This window comes from Mauremys reevesii, linkage group 3, assembly GCF_016161935.1.
Source record: "Mauremys reevesii isolate NIE-2019 linkage group 3, ASM1616193v1, whole genome shotgun sequence".
In the NCBI taxonomy this organism is placed as follows: domain Eukaryota; kingdom Metazoa; phylum Chordata; order Testudines; family Geoemydidae; genus Mauremys; species Mauremys reevesii.
In genome coordinates this window covers 28244620-28260617 of record NC_052625.1, presented here as the reverse complement: position 1 = coordinate 28260617, position 15998 = coordinate 28244620, and the positions used below count along the sequence as shown (strand labels likewise).

The 15998-nt window shown below is 44.4% G+C and overlaps 1 protein-coding gene across 4 annotated transcripts in view; it reads right to left on the bottom strand.

Moving 5' to 3' along the window:
* PPP1R21 (protein phosphatase 1 regulatory subunit 21) overlaps positions 1 to 15998 on the bottom strand; it is a 90561-nt gene that overhangs the window by 74215 nt on the left and 348 nt on the right. Inside the window, exon 2 of one of the 4 annotated variants that reach the window (XM_039532686.1) lies at positions 14090 to 14138. The exons of the other annotated variants lie outside the window; for them this stretch is intronic. Coding sequence (XP_039388620.1) covers positions 14090 to 14138 — 49 coding nt within the window. The remainder of the gene's footprint in view (positions 1 to 14089; positions 14139 to 15998) is intronic. 4 annotated transcript variants of the gene reach the window in all.

Here is a 15998-nt window from a genome sequence, read left to right as displayed (position 1 = left end):
CACTCCTTGCTTCTGTCCAGGTTTCCCATATAAGGCTTCATGAACCATGGGAGTAAGGGGTACACTGGGTCTCCCAGGATCGCTATGGACCTTTCAACACCCCGCCCCCTATTAGAATCTTCTGGTTTGGAAAGAAAGTTACTGCTGGCAGCATTCTGTACAGGCCAGTGTTCCTGAAGATGTGTGCATCATGCATCTTCCTGGATGACCCTGCATTGATATCAGTGAAACGCAGGGTCGTCCGGGAAGATGCATGATGCACACATCTTCAGGAACACTGGCCTGTACAGAATGCTGCAAGCAGTAACTTTCTATGAATTGCCACTATGAATGGCAATGAATAGTCACTGGGCCTGGTAAGGTTAGAAAGGTTATAAAGGAGGGCACCTCCTTCTCCTACTGTCATTTTGTGAATGGTATTTAAGTCTCAAAGAAAAAAAAGGCCAAAACTATTTGGAAATTTGACACAAATTTGCGGAATAGTTTCTGTTGACCCAATACTGCATGTTTTTTGCAAATAAACTATTAATCCAAAACCAAAAAACTTTCACCCTACTCTAGTCATAACCACTCCAGTGTAGCTGGAATGTTTTGTTCCCCTCCTTTTTTGACATTCAGCTCATCAGGTTCTTTCTCAAAACAAACTAGAACCTAAAAAATTGAGGCTCAAAGTAGCAAAATTCCCTACAATATCTCCTTGAGCAATTTTTAATTTCTAAGATACAATAGGACAGCAGTGGAAGGTGATAAGACTAAAATCCCTCTGCAAGGGGTACAATTCTGATGCTAATTTCAGCTTGCAGCACTTCTGGAACAGAGCTTCGTAAGGAAATAAGTTCCCTATAAGGTGTGTGGCCACGCAGCAGGCTATTTAGGTCCCCCAGCCCAGGCCCGCCGGAGCTGCCAGGGAGAGGTGCCCCTCCCCCGGCCCCAAGCTGCTGCAGTGAGAGAGGGATGGGGAAGTCCTGGGGCTGTGGTGGGGAGAGAGAACAGCCTAAACCTCAACCCCCTCATCCCTGGCCTCACCTCAGAGCCTACACTCCAATCCTCTACCCCCTCCTGCACCCCGAATTCCTCATCTCCAGCCCCACCCCAGAACCTTCACCCCTAGCCAGAGCCCTCACCTCCTGCACCCAACCCTCTTCCTCCCATCCCCACCCTGCCACCCATCACCTCAATATTGTGCACATAAAATTAATTCCGCACGTGGATGTAAAAAATTAGAGGGAACATTGTCTGTGACTGTTTTAGAGTCTTTGCAGCTCATGGTTGCTGACAGCAGCCACTAAAGCTGTGTACTTTCAGGAGGACAGTAGCAATAGAATCTAGGGACAAACCATCAAACCTGGTCAGAATATGTTGCCAAAAGCTTCTATTGCTAAGAAGTACAATATCTGAGCACTGCCTCTTCCTATATAGATGTTCTCAGAACCTGCACGTGAACTGCAGCATTCACTTTCCCCCCGATTGTCCTTTCTTAAACAGAATGGAGGCTCAGTGTTGTTAATCCAATACGGGATTTTTCATCTAACTGGAGGATCAGCATGCACTTAGAAAATGAGTACCATCCCCCCCTAGGATGTCTAAAAGAGCTCCCTAGAGTTCCTTCAGGTTAGCAGCAGCAATGGCAGTGAGAAGGTGAAAAGAGGTAACAGGGAGTAGCCACTTGGGCAGCTGTAAGACAGAAGAAAACACTAAGGGTACCCTATATCCACCTTGGAGTAGGTGTGGGATCAAGTAAAGTTACCTCCAAAGTACTTCAAAAAGGCGGGGCAGAACAAATGCTAGTGGTGAACGCCCACCACTGCCAGCCTGAGCAGAAAGGAACAGTCCATCCAACCAGGGGTAAATATGGGGGGAGGAATTGAAGACAAGCACACCCCCATCAAATAAATACCTATGACAGGTGAATGGGTGGGGAACGGAGAAGCAAGGAGTGCTACAACCAGTTTCATTGCCATTGATAACCAGCAGCCTGGGCTTTGCTCTACCATTCCCTTCTGCTGCAGGCAAGTCTCCCTAGCTTCTCTCTCCCGAAAGCAGGTCAGCCCTTTGAGAAATTGTAGGAATTGAGAAAACAGGGACAGTGTCTTCCCAGCCCTCTAAAGCTTTTCCTCTCCTTCAAGGAAGGCAAACTCATAGATGCTAAACAAGAAACATCCATATCACAGCAATACATTTTTCAATCTCTGACTGAAGTGTTACTTTCCCTCATACTCCAAGGCATCAGGAAGGGCCAAGAAGATAAGTGGGCCAGTGATGGAGCACAAGCCGCAGTATCAATACTAGAAAATGTGACACTCTAATAGCACTTTCAGATCAGCACTTTACAACAGCAATGGTGTAGTGTGAGAAATGGCTATCTTTAGGAATTTGCTACTTAGGGTGCACTGAGTATGCTCAGTAACATCTGCTGAAGCCACTGGCCTTCACCCTACTCTTACTTGGCATAGGAGTCTGCAGACTGCTTTTTAAAAGGGGCAAAGGGGGCAAATCGGAGGAGACGGGTAGCCAAGGTCTGAGCAGGGGGCGGAAATTGACTGGTAAGGGGGGTCAAGCAGCTGCAGGCAGGGTTAGGATAGGGGCTGAAGGGGAAAATCAGGGATGGGGGAGAGAAGGAGCCAGGGTTAAGCCTAGAGGTGAGGCGCTGCCAGAGGGCAAAACCCCAGCACAGGGGGTAACAGTTACCCTGGTGGACTGAGACACCAGTGTTTGCAAAAAATGGGGCAGGAGGGGCTTTATTTCCCCTCCCACAGACAGTACCTGTTAGCATGGGCTTCCCAGGGCTGGGTTCTTACAAGCACAGGCATCCCAATGGTTTTTCTTAAAGGCACAGGCCTAGTCACTGCAGCTGCTCAGTCTAATGTAACCTACTAAAGTGCTGCAGGAGACTTAATTCAGTGAAACATTTTACATATACCCTCGGAAACAAAGAATCCCTGATCGGTGTATCTGATTGCATAAAGTCTCATAGAAGTTCACAAATTTGTCTTATCTGCTGCTGGGATTCCCTGAATTACTCTTAGCACTTCATCATTTAGCTTTGTTATTGTGCAGATGCATGTCACTGGGCTATTACATTTATATTTTAACAAATACTTATTGAAAATATGTATAAGTAAGTACTTGCTAGTAGTTTTAGCAATGACATCCGTGTTTCTATTATTGTACTTGCTATGTTTTTTACTGTGATTTCTAATTTTCAATTTTTAAGTCTAACTTTTTCTTCTTATTTTTAAGAGTTGTTTATTCTGTTGGATCATCTGACTTCCAGTCTGACTGAATTTCTGGCCTGGTCTCAAAACTTTGTTTTCATTTAATCCACAGTGATGGGTTGGATCACAGAAACCCCCCTGGGACCTGCCAACTGATGTCCCAAGACTACCTCTGCTCCTGTTTTCCCTGCCAGCTCAGGACTCCAGCACCCTGTCTTGCTGAGCCAGACACTCCCGTCTGCTCCAAGACAGACCCAGGGTCTGAATTACTTGCCCCAAAACTGCAGGTTTACCTGAAAGCAGCTAACAGAAGTGTGCTTGTCTTTAATACTCAGATGCCCAACTCCCAATGGGGTCTAAACCCAAATAAATCCATTTTACCCTGTATAAGCCTTATGCAGGGTAAACTCATAAATTGTTCGCCCTCTATAACACTGATAGAGAGAGATGCATGGCTATTTGCTCCCCCAGGTATTAATACATACTCTGGGTCAATTAATAAGTAAATAGTGATTTTATTAAATACAGAAAGTAGGATTTAAGTGGTTCCAAGTAGTAACAGACACAACAAAGTAAATCACCAAGCAAAATAAAATAAAATGTGCAAATCTATGTCTAATCAAATTGAATACAGATAATCTCACCCTTAGAGATGCTTCAGTAAGTTTTTTTCCTCAGACTGGACACCTTCCAGGCCTGGAAACAATACTTTCCCCTGGTACAGCTCTTGTTCCAGCTCAGGTGGTAGCTAGGGGATTCTTCACGATGGCTCCTCTCCCATCTTTGTTCTGTTCCACCCCTTTATATATCTTTTGCATAAGGCAGGAATCCTTTGTCCCTCTCTGGGTTTCCACCCCCTCCTTCTCAATGGAAGGACACCAGGTTAAAGATGGGTTCCAGTTCAGGTGACAGGATCACATATCACTGTAAGGCCTTGGCTACACTTGAGAGTTACAGCACTGTTGGTGGCTTTATAGCACTGTAACTCACTCCCCCTCCACACTGCCAAGGCACATACAGCGCTGTATCTCCGTGGCGACAGCGCTGCTTGTACTCCACCTCGACGAGAGCAATAAAGAGTATAGCGCTGCTGCTGCAGCGCTGGGGCGCCAGTGTAAACAGGGAATAATCTTAGTACGCTGTAACTGACCTCCGGAAGCTTCCCATAATCTTTTTAAGTAAAGGTCCCACTCTGTTTTGTTGTGAACTCCGGGCTCCCGGAGCTGCTTATCAAAAAAACAAATACAGCTACTGTTTGCTGTGAATGAGCAGAGGCAGGGGGCTCCCTTTGGAATGCCCACAGATAGTGTTTGCTTGAAGAGAGGGGGAGGGAGGGGACTTGAAGAGAGAAGCAGCGCGGCGGGAGGGAGGAAGGGGGGGGTCAGTTTCGGCAGCGGCTGCTTATCTGGTCTCTGAGGAAACAAACAGCTGCTGTTTGCTGTCAGTGAGTGAGAGAGGGGTGCGGGAGGGGGTCAGAATTTGCAAGGCAGGGTGCTGACAGTGTCGGCTCCAAAAATCCACTCTCTCTCCCTCACACTCCCTGTCACACTCCACCCCACCCCCTTTTGAAAAGCACGTTGCAGCCACTTGAATGCTGGGATAGCTGCTCATAATGCACCGCTCCCAATGCCACTGCAGATACTGCAAATGTGGCCACGACAGTGCGCTGGTAGCTGTCAGTGTGGCCAGACTGCAGCGCTTTCCCTACTCAGCTGTACGAAGACAGGTTTAACTCCCAGCGCTGTACAGCTGCAAGTGTAGCCATACCCAAAGACTTCATTACTCACTTGCCAGCACACAGGTATACAGGAAGACTCACAAGTAAAACAGAGCCATCCACAGAAAATTGTCCTGGTTAATGGGAGCCATCAAGATTCCGAACCACCATCAATTCTGAAGCACTTAGAGGAGAGGAAAGTGATCAGGAACAGTCAGCATGGATTCACCAAGGGCAAGTCATGCCTGACTAACCTAATTGCCTTCTATTAGGAGATAACTGGCTCTGTGGATGAGGGGAAAGCAGTGGATGTGTTATTCCTTGACTTTAGCAAAGCTTTTGATACGGTCTCCCACAGTATTCTTGCCGGCAAGTTAAAGTAGTATGGGCCGGATGAATGGACTATAAGGTGGATAGCAAGCTGGCTAGATCGTCGGGCTCAATGGGTAGTGATCAATGGCTCCATGCCTAGTTGGCAGACGGTTTCAAGCGGAGTGCCCCAAGGGTTGGTCCTGGGGCCGGTTTTGTTCAATATCTTCATTAATGATCTGGAGAATGGCATGGACTGCACATTCAGCAAGTTTGCAGATGACACTAAACTTGGAGGAGTGGTAGATACACTGGAGGGTAGGGATGGGATACAGAGGGACATAGACAAATTAGAGGACTGGGCCAAAAGAAACCTGATGAGGTTCAACAAGGACAAGTGCAGAGTCCTGCACTTAGAACGGAAGAATCCCATTCACTGTTACAGACTAGGGACCGAATGGCTAGGAAGCAGTTGTGCAGAAAAGAACCTAGGGGTTACAGTGGACGAGAAGCTGGATATGAGTCAGTGTGCCCTTGTTGCCAAGAAGGCTAACGGCATTTTGGGCTGTATAAGTAGGGGCATTGCCAGCAGATCGAGGGATGTGATCATTCCCCTCTATTCGACACTGGTGTCCAGTTTTGGGCCCCACACTACAAGAAGGATGTGGAAAAATTGGAAAGAGTCCAACGGAGGGCAACAAAAATGATTAGGGGGCTGGAGCACATGACTTATGAGGAGAGGCTGAGGGAACTGGGAGTCTGCAGAAGAGAAGAATGAGGGGGGATTTGATAGCTGCTTTCAACTGCCTGAAAGGGGGTTCCAAAAAGGATGGATCTAGACTGTTCTCAGTGGTACTTGATGACAGAACAAGGAGTAATGGTCTCAAGTTGCAGTGGGGGAGGTTTAGGTTGGATATTAGGAAAAACTTTTTCTCTCAGAGAGTGGTGAAGCACTGGAATGGGTTACCTAGGGAGGTGGTGGAATCTCCTTCCTTAGAGGTTTTTAAGGTCAGGCTTGACAAAGCCCTGGCTGGGATGATTTAATTGGGAATTGGTCCTGCTATGAGCAGGGGGTTGGACTAGATGACCTCCTGAGGTCCCTTCAAACCCTGATATTCTATGATTAATGGTCCACACTTTGCATCAATTACAATAAGCCCTCAGAGTTATATTTTATATTTCTAGTTTCAGATACAAGAGTTATAATTTATACAAATAGGATGACCACACCCAGTAGATTATAAGATTTGTAAGGATACCTTACAAGAGACCTTTTGCATGAAGCATATTTCAGTTACATTATATTCATACTCACCAGCATACTTTCATAAAATCATATAAAGTGCAACATCACATCCACCAATGATGATTGCCTTTTGTAACTGTTATTTTGGCTTTAAATCCAGCTGTTAGCGTTTTTCTGCATGCCATTGGTCGTGTGTAGAACTTGATTCTCAAATATTCAATAAAGGCAGTATGCTATCTCATGTAACATCTTTCTCAAAGACAAAAATCTATTGTAATTTTTGCTGTACATTAGAAATGCCATAGTGGATCAGACCAATGGTCCGTCTAGTTCAGTATCCTGTCTTCTGACAGCAACCAGTGCCAGGTGCTTCAGAGGGAACAGGCAATCACTGAGTGAACTATCCCATTGTCCACTCCCAGCACCTGACAGTCAGAGGTTTAGGGACACCCAGAGCATGGGGATGCATCCCTGATTATCTCAGCTAATAGCTGATGCACCTATCCTGAGGAACTGATCTAATTCTTTGTTGAACCCATTTATAATTTTGGCCTTCAAAATATAATGAACACACATCTACAACCCCAAGATAGCTTGACAACCACAAGAATTCTAAAAACATGAGTTATACACCCTGACGTCAAAATTTTTTAATAAATACATGATATTTTGTTCTTATGTGCCACTTTGTTTCTGAGCTTTTAGAGTGCAATAAGGCCAGTTCCACAAAAGCTGGAGCCTAAACACCTGAATGAATCTTGGTCTACTCTCATACTTAGGAATTTCTTGTTACCTGTCCCAAACATTTCATATACCTAAGGCCATATCTACACTACAAGGGTATGTTAACTGAAGTTATGTCAGCACAGAGTTGCTACGGTTACTTGTGCACATGCCTACGGGACTCCTAGTTTTGGCAGTGAGGGTACTCACCAGAAGCACTTGTATCAATTCAGAGTGTGGTGCATCATGAATAGATATCCCACTGTGCAACTCATCACTGTCCACCGCACTGTATTTTGGGAAGCTTTGGTTTGGCATTGTATGCTGAGGCCCAAACAGGTTGCACAGGGGTGACTGTGATCATGAGATCAACTTCCCATAAACATTTGTGACGAGATCACCAGGGTGCAGCCTGGGACTATGGGACTGCTGTGCCCCGTGAACTCTCTCTAGCATGGGCTGTCTCTCACAATGCCTTGTTAGTGACCAGAGGCAAACCCCTCCAGGTGCTGTTATCACTCAGCACAACCACATGTGGCACTCCCCCACCCAGCTAGATTGCATAAATGCTCCCAAAGCCACTCATGAATCACACAGGGACAGGCACCAGCCAGATCCCCCCAGCTCCCAGCACTGTACTCAGGAATATACCATCTTGCAGTGATCAAGAGAAGCAGTGCAAATTTATTAACTGGTTTACCACTTCATCAATGGAAAGTGGATATACACCAGCCTTTGCAAACCTGGCCAGTTTTGCCAGATACTTCATACAAACTCACTGGTAAAGATAAACAGCAAAACAAATGTATTGACTACAAAAGATAGATTAAGTGATAGGCAAAAAGTCAGAGTTAGTTACCAAAAGAAATAAAATAAGCACACAGTCTAAACTCTCAACTCTATTAGGCTGGGCAACAACTAGACTAAGCAGTTTTTCCTCACCCCACTGGATATTGCAGTCCTTAATATACAGATTTCACCCTTGAAATCTGGGCCAGTCCCCTCAGTTGGAGTCTTCAGAGTGTTGCTTGCAACGTAGGTGGGTGAAGGAGAAAGTGGCCACATGCTGGGCCTGTGTCTGTTTTATACTCTCAGTCCTACGTGCTTGGGGAGCACCAGTCCAGGGCATGTCTGGGGGCATTGCTGAATCTCCAGACAAGGCTGAGCTATTCCCCTGGTATGGCCTCATGCAGGTGAGTCACTGAATTGTAGCTCCCTTGCTAGACAATGGTTATTGATGGGTTCCTTGACACCCATCAATCAAGGTGTTGGTTACTTTCCTTGCTGTTGCCTCTAGGGAGCTAATATCTGGCTGATTGTCACTAAAACATGCTGTAAACTGGGGAACCATATAACACAATTCTCATAACTTCATATGCATTAATGATATACATATATGGATAGAGAAATGACTCAGCAGATCAGAAATCTTTCCCCGGATACATATAAAGCATGTCTTGTAAGGTAAGATCACGATTATATACAAATGAGGAATATGGGGGTTCCATGATGCTCCCCCAAGGTATAGAATGTCACAGCATTGTTAAATACATCCCCTGATTTTATATGTATCCATACATAAACTGATACATAACCGTTATACAAGGCACTGGTGAGACCTCATCTGGAATACTGTGTGCAGTTCTGATCTCCCATGTTTAAGAAGGATGAATTCAAACTGGAACAGGTTCAGAGAAGGGCTACTAAGATGATCCGAGGAATGGAAAACCTGTCTTATGAAAGGAGACTCAAAGAGCTTGGCTTGTTTAGCCTAACCAAAAGAAGGCTGAGGGGAGATAATGATTGCTCTCTCTAAATACATCAGAGGAATAAATACCAGAGAGGGAGAGGAATTATTTAAGCTCAGTACCAATGTGGACACAAGAACAAATGGATATAAACTGGCCATCAGGAAGTTTAGACTTGAAATTAGACAAAGTTTCTAGCCATCAGAGGAGTGAAGTTCTGGAACAGCCTTATAAGGGGAGTAGTGGGGGCAAAAGACATATCTGGCTTCAAGACTAAGCTTGATAAATTTGTTGAGGGGGTGGTATAATGGGATAGCCTAATTTTGGCAATTAATTCCTCTTTGACTACTAGTGGTAAATATGCCAGCTCAGACACAGGTTTAATACAGGAGAGGATAGGTGAGATTCTGTGGCCTGCATTGTGCAGAAGGTCAGACTAGATTATCATAATGATCCCTTCTGACCTTAAAGTCTATGACGGCACCGTTTTTTCTATACCCAAAAACCTGCCTGGCCCTCCTGACTGTCTGCCATCTCACACAGAAGCATGGAGCCTGCATGGCTCTGCACTATTGTCATGAGCGTTGCAAGGCCAAGGTGCACGATCCTGTAGTATTTGCAGAGCCGCAAGCATAGAAGTGGGGGACATCATGATTCTATGCAAAACTGACTGCTGTGGGACATAGCGACAACCAATTCAAACTTGTTGGTGGCATTCACGGTTTTGGGATGATGAGCATTGGCTGCACAACTTTTGGATGTACAAGGCCACACTCCTTGATCTGTGTGCTGAACTTGCCAAAATGACAGCTGCATTGACAATGGAGAAGCAAATACAGATTTCACTGAGAAACTTGCAACAGATTGTTACCTCTTACTCAAAAGTATCTCAACTGTATTGTGGCACTCCGGAATTAAGCAGTACCCTGCCCCTCCCATTCACCCCATCATATAATTATGATACATTTCATACAAAGAATGTCAAGTCACATATAATATGAAAGATCAAGATCTGCTGAAACCCATTGATCTGTCAAAGTATGTATATTGTTAGTGCATATGAAGCTATGAAATTTTGTTGCATGACTGTTACTGAAATATGTTGTTAATTTGGGAGTTGCACAATGTTAGCTCTCTAGTGACAACAAAAGAGAATGAACAGCTGGAGGGCACTGAATAATCATCACCAGCCATTACTCGGCAATGGGAGTTATAATCAATGGATTTCCAATTCAATGACAGACCATACATGGGGTATTTCTGAACAAATTCACTCTGCAAAGCCCATTATCACCTCTCTGAGCAACTATTTTCCAGGTACATGGACTCAAGTTATAAAATAAAGGCAACATGCATTTACCTCAAAATCTTCACCAACCTATGCTGGAAGCAACCTGTACACTGGGAAGACAAATACTTCAGCTCAGGATACTGAGCAGAAGAGGGATCTGACATTATCAACCACTGAACAGTATATGTTATGTCTACATTATGCAGACATAGCCTTTTCCTCACTACTAAACAGGGTGGATAAAAATCAAGGATTTAAAAAAAAAACACACACCTTTTTTATTTAAATCAGATTTTTTTGATAAAATGCTTTTTGAGGAGAAAACCTATCTAAAGATAGTTTTAATTAAGATATCTTTGAGCTATAATGTATCTCATCATGGAATAGGAATTATAAATTGTAATTCTATAGTATGAAACAATATATTCATGTAATGTTTAAGAAAAGTTTTCTAAACGAGTTCCAAATAGTTCATGGATTAGGGACCCAATTCTATGGGATTCCAGAGGCTTCTGTATAGATTATTTAGGTTAATCTTTCGATCTACCCAATGGGATTCAGTGCTCAGTCTAGAAGATACCATCAGAGATGCTTAGTTTTGCAGTTCTCAGACTGTGGATTTGTGTCTCCAGAGATAACATGCTTGTTAACAGCAAAAATGTTTTAAAATAAATAAATAGAGGTGAGAAATAACAGACCTCAAACCTATTGTCCCTCTGAAAATTTGTATACACAGAGTCAATCCCTTACCTCTCTCTAAAAAGGGCAAAGATTCAAAAAGTTCCATGAATAGACGATTGTTGGGGGCGGAATAGATCTGGACAAGGAGAAGAAGTCTGAAGATAAACGTGAGAAGGGAGGGACAGGGAGTAGAAACAGAAGTGAAACTGTTTGAGAAGCATACTCCAGAAGTCTTGAGGTCTTTCTGAGTGTAGCTTTCATTGATTTGAGATCTACCATACCATTCTCTCACTGGAAGGGAAAATCTATAATGGCAGCAGGCCATAAAAGAGACCCAGTTTGGGAATAAGAACCATTCAAGAAATATATGTTTGTTGATGATGTTTTAAAGAAAGTCACACCAGTGAACTGGTGGAAGTGACTTAAGCACTTGGATTCAGAGACTGTTGAAGTGAGATTATCACTTTTAATAGCAGTAACTTTTTCTGCCAGTGTAGAAAGAATATTTTCTTCCTTTGGACTAATTCATTCCAAAATCAAGAAAGCTTGTTTTTCTTTTCCAGATTATGAACAAACTGGAAAATGAAGGTGAAGACGACTGAGTTAGCTGCAAAAGCCAATATGTTTCTCATGCTGACTTGGCTGACAGTCAATTTAATTTTTTTTTTAATATTTCATTTCACTCTTAAAAACAATGTTAAAAACAAACCTGATTTTAAAAAATTTGAATGTTTAACTAAATTCAAAAATTCATATGCTTGTTTTGTTAAAATATTATATGTTTGCTGTTGAAGAAAAAAAATCCAGAACATGGTTGTTTTAGTTAAATAAAACAATTTAAATGTCTGTTTGGTGATGTTCTCCTCCTAATACAGCAGGGGTCTCAAACTCAAATGACCATGAGGGCCACATGAGGACTAGTGCATTGACCCGAGGGCCGCATCACCGACATACACCCCTCGCTGTCTCTGGCCACGCCCCCACTCCACCCCTTCCATTAGGCCCTCCTCTTCCCACCTCTTCCCCGCCCCATTCCAACCCCTTCCCCAAAGTCCAAACCCCAACACTGCCCCGGGGGGGTGCAGAAAGGGTGCAGGGTGTGGCGGGGCCTCAGGGCAGGGAGTTGAGGTGCAGGAGTGTGCAGGGTGTGGCAGGGGGCTCAGGGCAGGGAGTTAGTGTGTGTGGTGCAAGAGGGTGAGGGGTGCAGCACGGGGTCAGGGTGCAGGGTGCAGCAGGTGGCTCAGGGCAGGGAGTGCAGGAGGGGTGCGGGATGCAGCAGGGGGCTCAGGGCAGGGAGTTGGGGTGCAGCAGGGGTGTGAGCTCCAGCCTGGCGCCACTTACCTAGAGTGGCTCCGGGGTGGCAGCAGCGCACACCGGGGCCAGGGCAGGCTCCCTGCCTGCCTGCCCTGGCTCCAAGCCACTCCGTTCCAGGAAGCAGCTGGAACTATGTCCCTGCAGCCCCAGGGGGGAGAGAGAGGGGCTCAGGGTTCCGTGCGTCTGCTGCTCTTGCCGTTCCTGCAGGTACCTCCCACGAAGCACCCATTGGCCGCAGCTCCCTGTTCCCGGCCAATGGGAGCTGCGGGGGGCAGTGCCTAGAAGGAGGCAATGCAGGAGTCCTCTGCCTCCTTCCCCCTCCCCCCCGGACTGAAGGGGCGTGCTGCCCGCTGCTTCAGAGAGCAGCGCGGGGCTCGCAGCGCCACAGGATGCAATCCCTGTAGGCAGAGGGGCAGGGGAGGGGTACGGGGAGCTTGGCAGGCCACACACAAGAGCCTCGCAGGCCGCTGCATGTTTGAGACTCCTGTAATACAGCATGGCAAGAAAATCCTCCAAATATTAATGATTAACCTGTTGAACTGGAGATATTTATGAAGTCACTGGGAGGTGAACTATCTACTTCATTTACCTTTGGTAAATGAAATAACCAACCAAACAATCATTCATTTCCTGATATAGCTGTAAAACTAATCTGAAAAGTTATCAACATAACTCACTTTAAAAATGTATAGTATGTACCATCTAAAAATGAAACCTACATCTATCTGAGTTGTGAAGAATATGTATTAAGGTTAATACAACCAACAAGAATGTACTTTTATGTAGAAATCCATGATTAAATTGAGTCTTCCTGACTAGTGATTTAAATCAAATCCACCCTGCTGCCAAAAAAAACTTTGATTTTTTTTTTTAAATCGCCTCGCAGTAATAAGGGTGTTGAAAAGTGACAACACAATCAAGACAAGACAAATTAAGTTTTAACAGTGAGGGTAAAGGCTCAAGAAAATGTCTCAAAAATTAAATCAGAGAGCAATAAAGTGACGTGAGCACCATGGTTCTGAGTGTAATTTTTGTGGTGGTACCTTGTTGCTTGATATACGTAACAGTGACAAAAGTGGAAGTCTGTATAAAGCACAATGGTAGATTTTCTGCCTATGAGCTTGCTTTCAAAAGGAATTCATAAGTATTTAAAATACTATTTATAATGCTCTGCACTACTCTCAATGTTGTGTGCGCATTTAATGTTTCTTTACTAGAAGACCGTATGACCGTCTATGCAGTGTAAAGGGACTAATAAAGGTTTTTAAATGCTTAGACTTTCATTAGGGGTTTTTCATACTATAGCCCTAAAATTCAACTTGTAAAATGCTTTTTAAACAGTCCTGTAAAGACAGGAATGTAGGCTTGGTCCTCTCTACTCCAAAAATGTGTTTGGTATCGAGTGTTATCTAATAGGTATGTGAGGATGTTGCCTAAGCATTTGTCATACAGCTGAAGTGTCACTTGTGATTTCTTGAGCACTGGGGCCACCGGGAGCACTGGGGAATGAGGGTTTCCCTCACTAGTACAGAATAGGTATATCAGAAAACACAACAGGAGAATGTCACAGGAGTGTAATCTGGACCAGTGATCTGCCAGACCTCTCCAATCCTTGATTCTGGGAGCCAGCCTTACTGCGCTGTGCGAACCCCCAGTCCTAGGCTGTTCGCACACAGCCTCTGGCATGTAAGCTGCTCCCAGCTACTTGCAAGCAAATGACAGTAGCCAATATCTCCGGTCCCAGACACAACCCTGGGAACCTCCATCTTGCAGTGCCCAGTTATGCCTGCTGGACACTGCACGCTTATATAAGTTCGTCAATTTAACAAAGAAATTGATATGTACCAGCCTTGTTCTCCAAGGAGAGTCTCTGACACACCGCAAACAAAATGCACTGTTTCAGGTAGAATAAACAAACAAATTTATTATTAACTATAAAGGTAGATTTAAGTGATTATAAGTCAAAGTATAACTAGTCAGATTTGGTCAGATGAAATAAAAGCAAAATGCATTCTAAGCTGATCTTAACACTTTCAATGTCCTTAAAAACTTAAAATGCTTTTCAGTCAGACTCTCCCCTTTGATCAGCGTTTCAGTCTCTTGGTGGTGGTGGTGTCTGTAGATGTAGATGGAAGAGAGAGAGAGAGAGAGTGCGCATGGCAAAATGTCTCTCTCTTTTATCTTGTCCTTTCTTTCCTCTTGGCTTTGCCCCCGTCCTTCAGAGTCAGGTGAGCATTACCTCATTGCAGTCCCAAACTGCCCAATGGAAAGGGGTGACTCCCTGGAGAGTATAACAGATTCTTTTGTTGCGGCCTAAGCCAGTGTCCATTGTTCCTGTGAGGCTGGGCTGGGCTTGTCCCATCCATGCCCTGACAAGGTGTGAACTGCCTCCCTGTTCTTGGAGAGTTTTTCAATAGGCTTCCTTTAAGCCATGAGGATACATTTTCATCCTCATAACTATATACATCAAATTATAACCTATATTATTATAACGATCACTACAACAACACTCGGTGCATCATGAGCCTTCCGAAGACATCCAACATGACAAACTTTGCATTGGATACTGTACAATCATTTTATAAAGATGAAAATGGGGGTGTAGGGTGTCCACCTGTGGTAGAGAGCATCACAACTCCACACAGTTCATGGCTCCTCTGGGGTGCTCGGTATAACTGGCAGTGCCTTCTGCCCCTATCCATTTGCCATCAGGATATTTAGGCAGCAACAACAGTATGACTTCCACATACATGGGAGTGTGGGCTGGGGGAGGGAAAGGACTTCTTGGCCCTCTTCTCACCTTCACCACTACTAATGCCTCTGTTGATGGCAGCCATATTTTGACCCTGTAATAAATAGATAGGAACTGCTTCTGCCAGGAAAAATTTCAGGTGAGCATAGATGGCTCTCATTAAGGGAAACAGGAAATCCAAAATACTTCTCTCTCCTTTCTACCCAGTCCCCAGAGAGTAAAATATACCAGAATGGAGACAAACCCATCCGGCTTATCTTTACACTACAAACTCCATTATCTCTTTTTGAATAAGTCCTTTCATCTCCAACCTATTACTCCAGGAGCTTCCTGGAATCTACACTCCCTTTGATCAGAAACCTCTCTCAGTCAAGGCAACAGGACAAGTGCATTGCTTCCTGTGCCTGTCTGCTAAGTTGATGAACTGTAATGGTCAGAGATCACACCAGCATAGAAGTATATTGACACAAACCCTAAGGAAATTAAGAGTTTAAATTCTCCTCCACATGTCCTACATCCCACTAAAATGAATAGAACCCACAGATCACTTGGGCACAAGTATCAGTGTCAGAATGCTACATTATCAGCACAGTAAATGAAGCTGCAAAATAAATGATGTTTAAATGACCTCACTATTTTTTACAATCCCCTATTAAGAGGTAATTGATACGTACACCAGGCAGGGTCATTTGGAAGCTAAAGACTTTATGCTTCCATCCCACTCTACTGTCAAGTTTTAGCAAATTAGGACAAGTCAGCAAATAATCACCTTAGGTATCAGTAACTGCTCATGGTAACAATTAGCGGCTACTGGCAGCAAATTACATCAGATAGCAGGGTTTTTTTTAACAATCCCTTACACATGAATAACTGCTACAGGTAGCAAATTCCTACAGGTAGCACTTTCTCGCACTACAGTCCCAGTATCGGGATCGGTGCTGGTAACTGGAAAGTACCGCGATACAGGAAGAGTATCGGCATCATGGCGTCTCACGCCCGGTA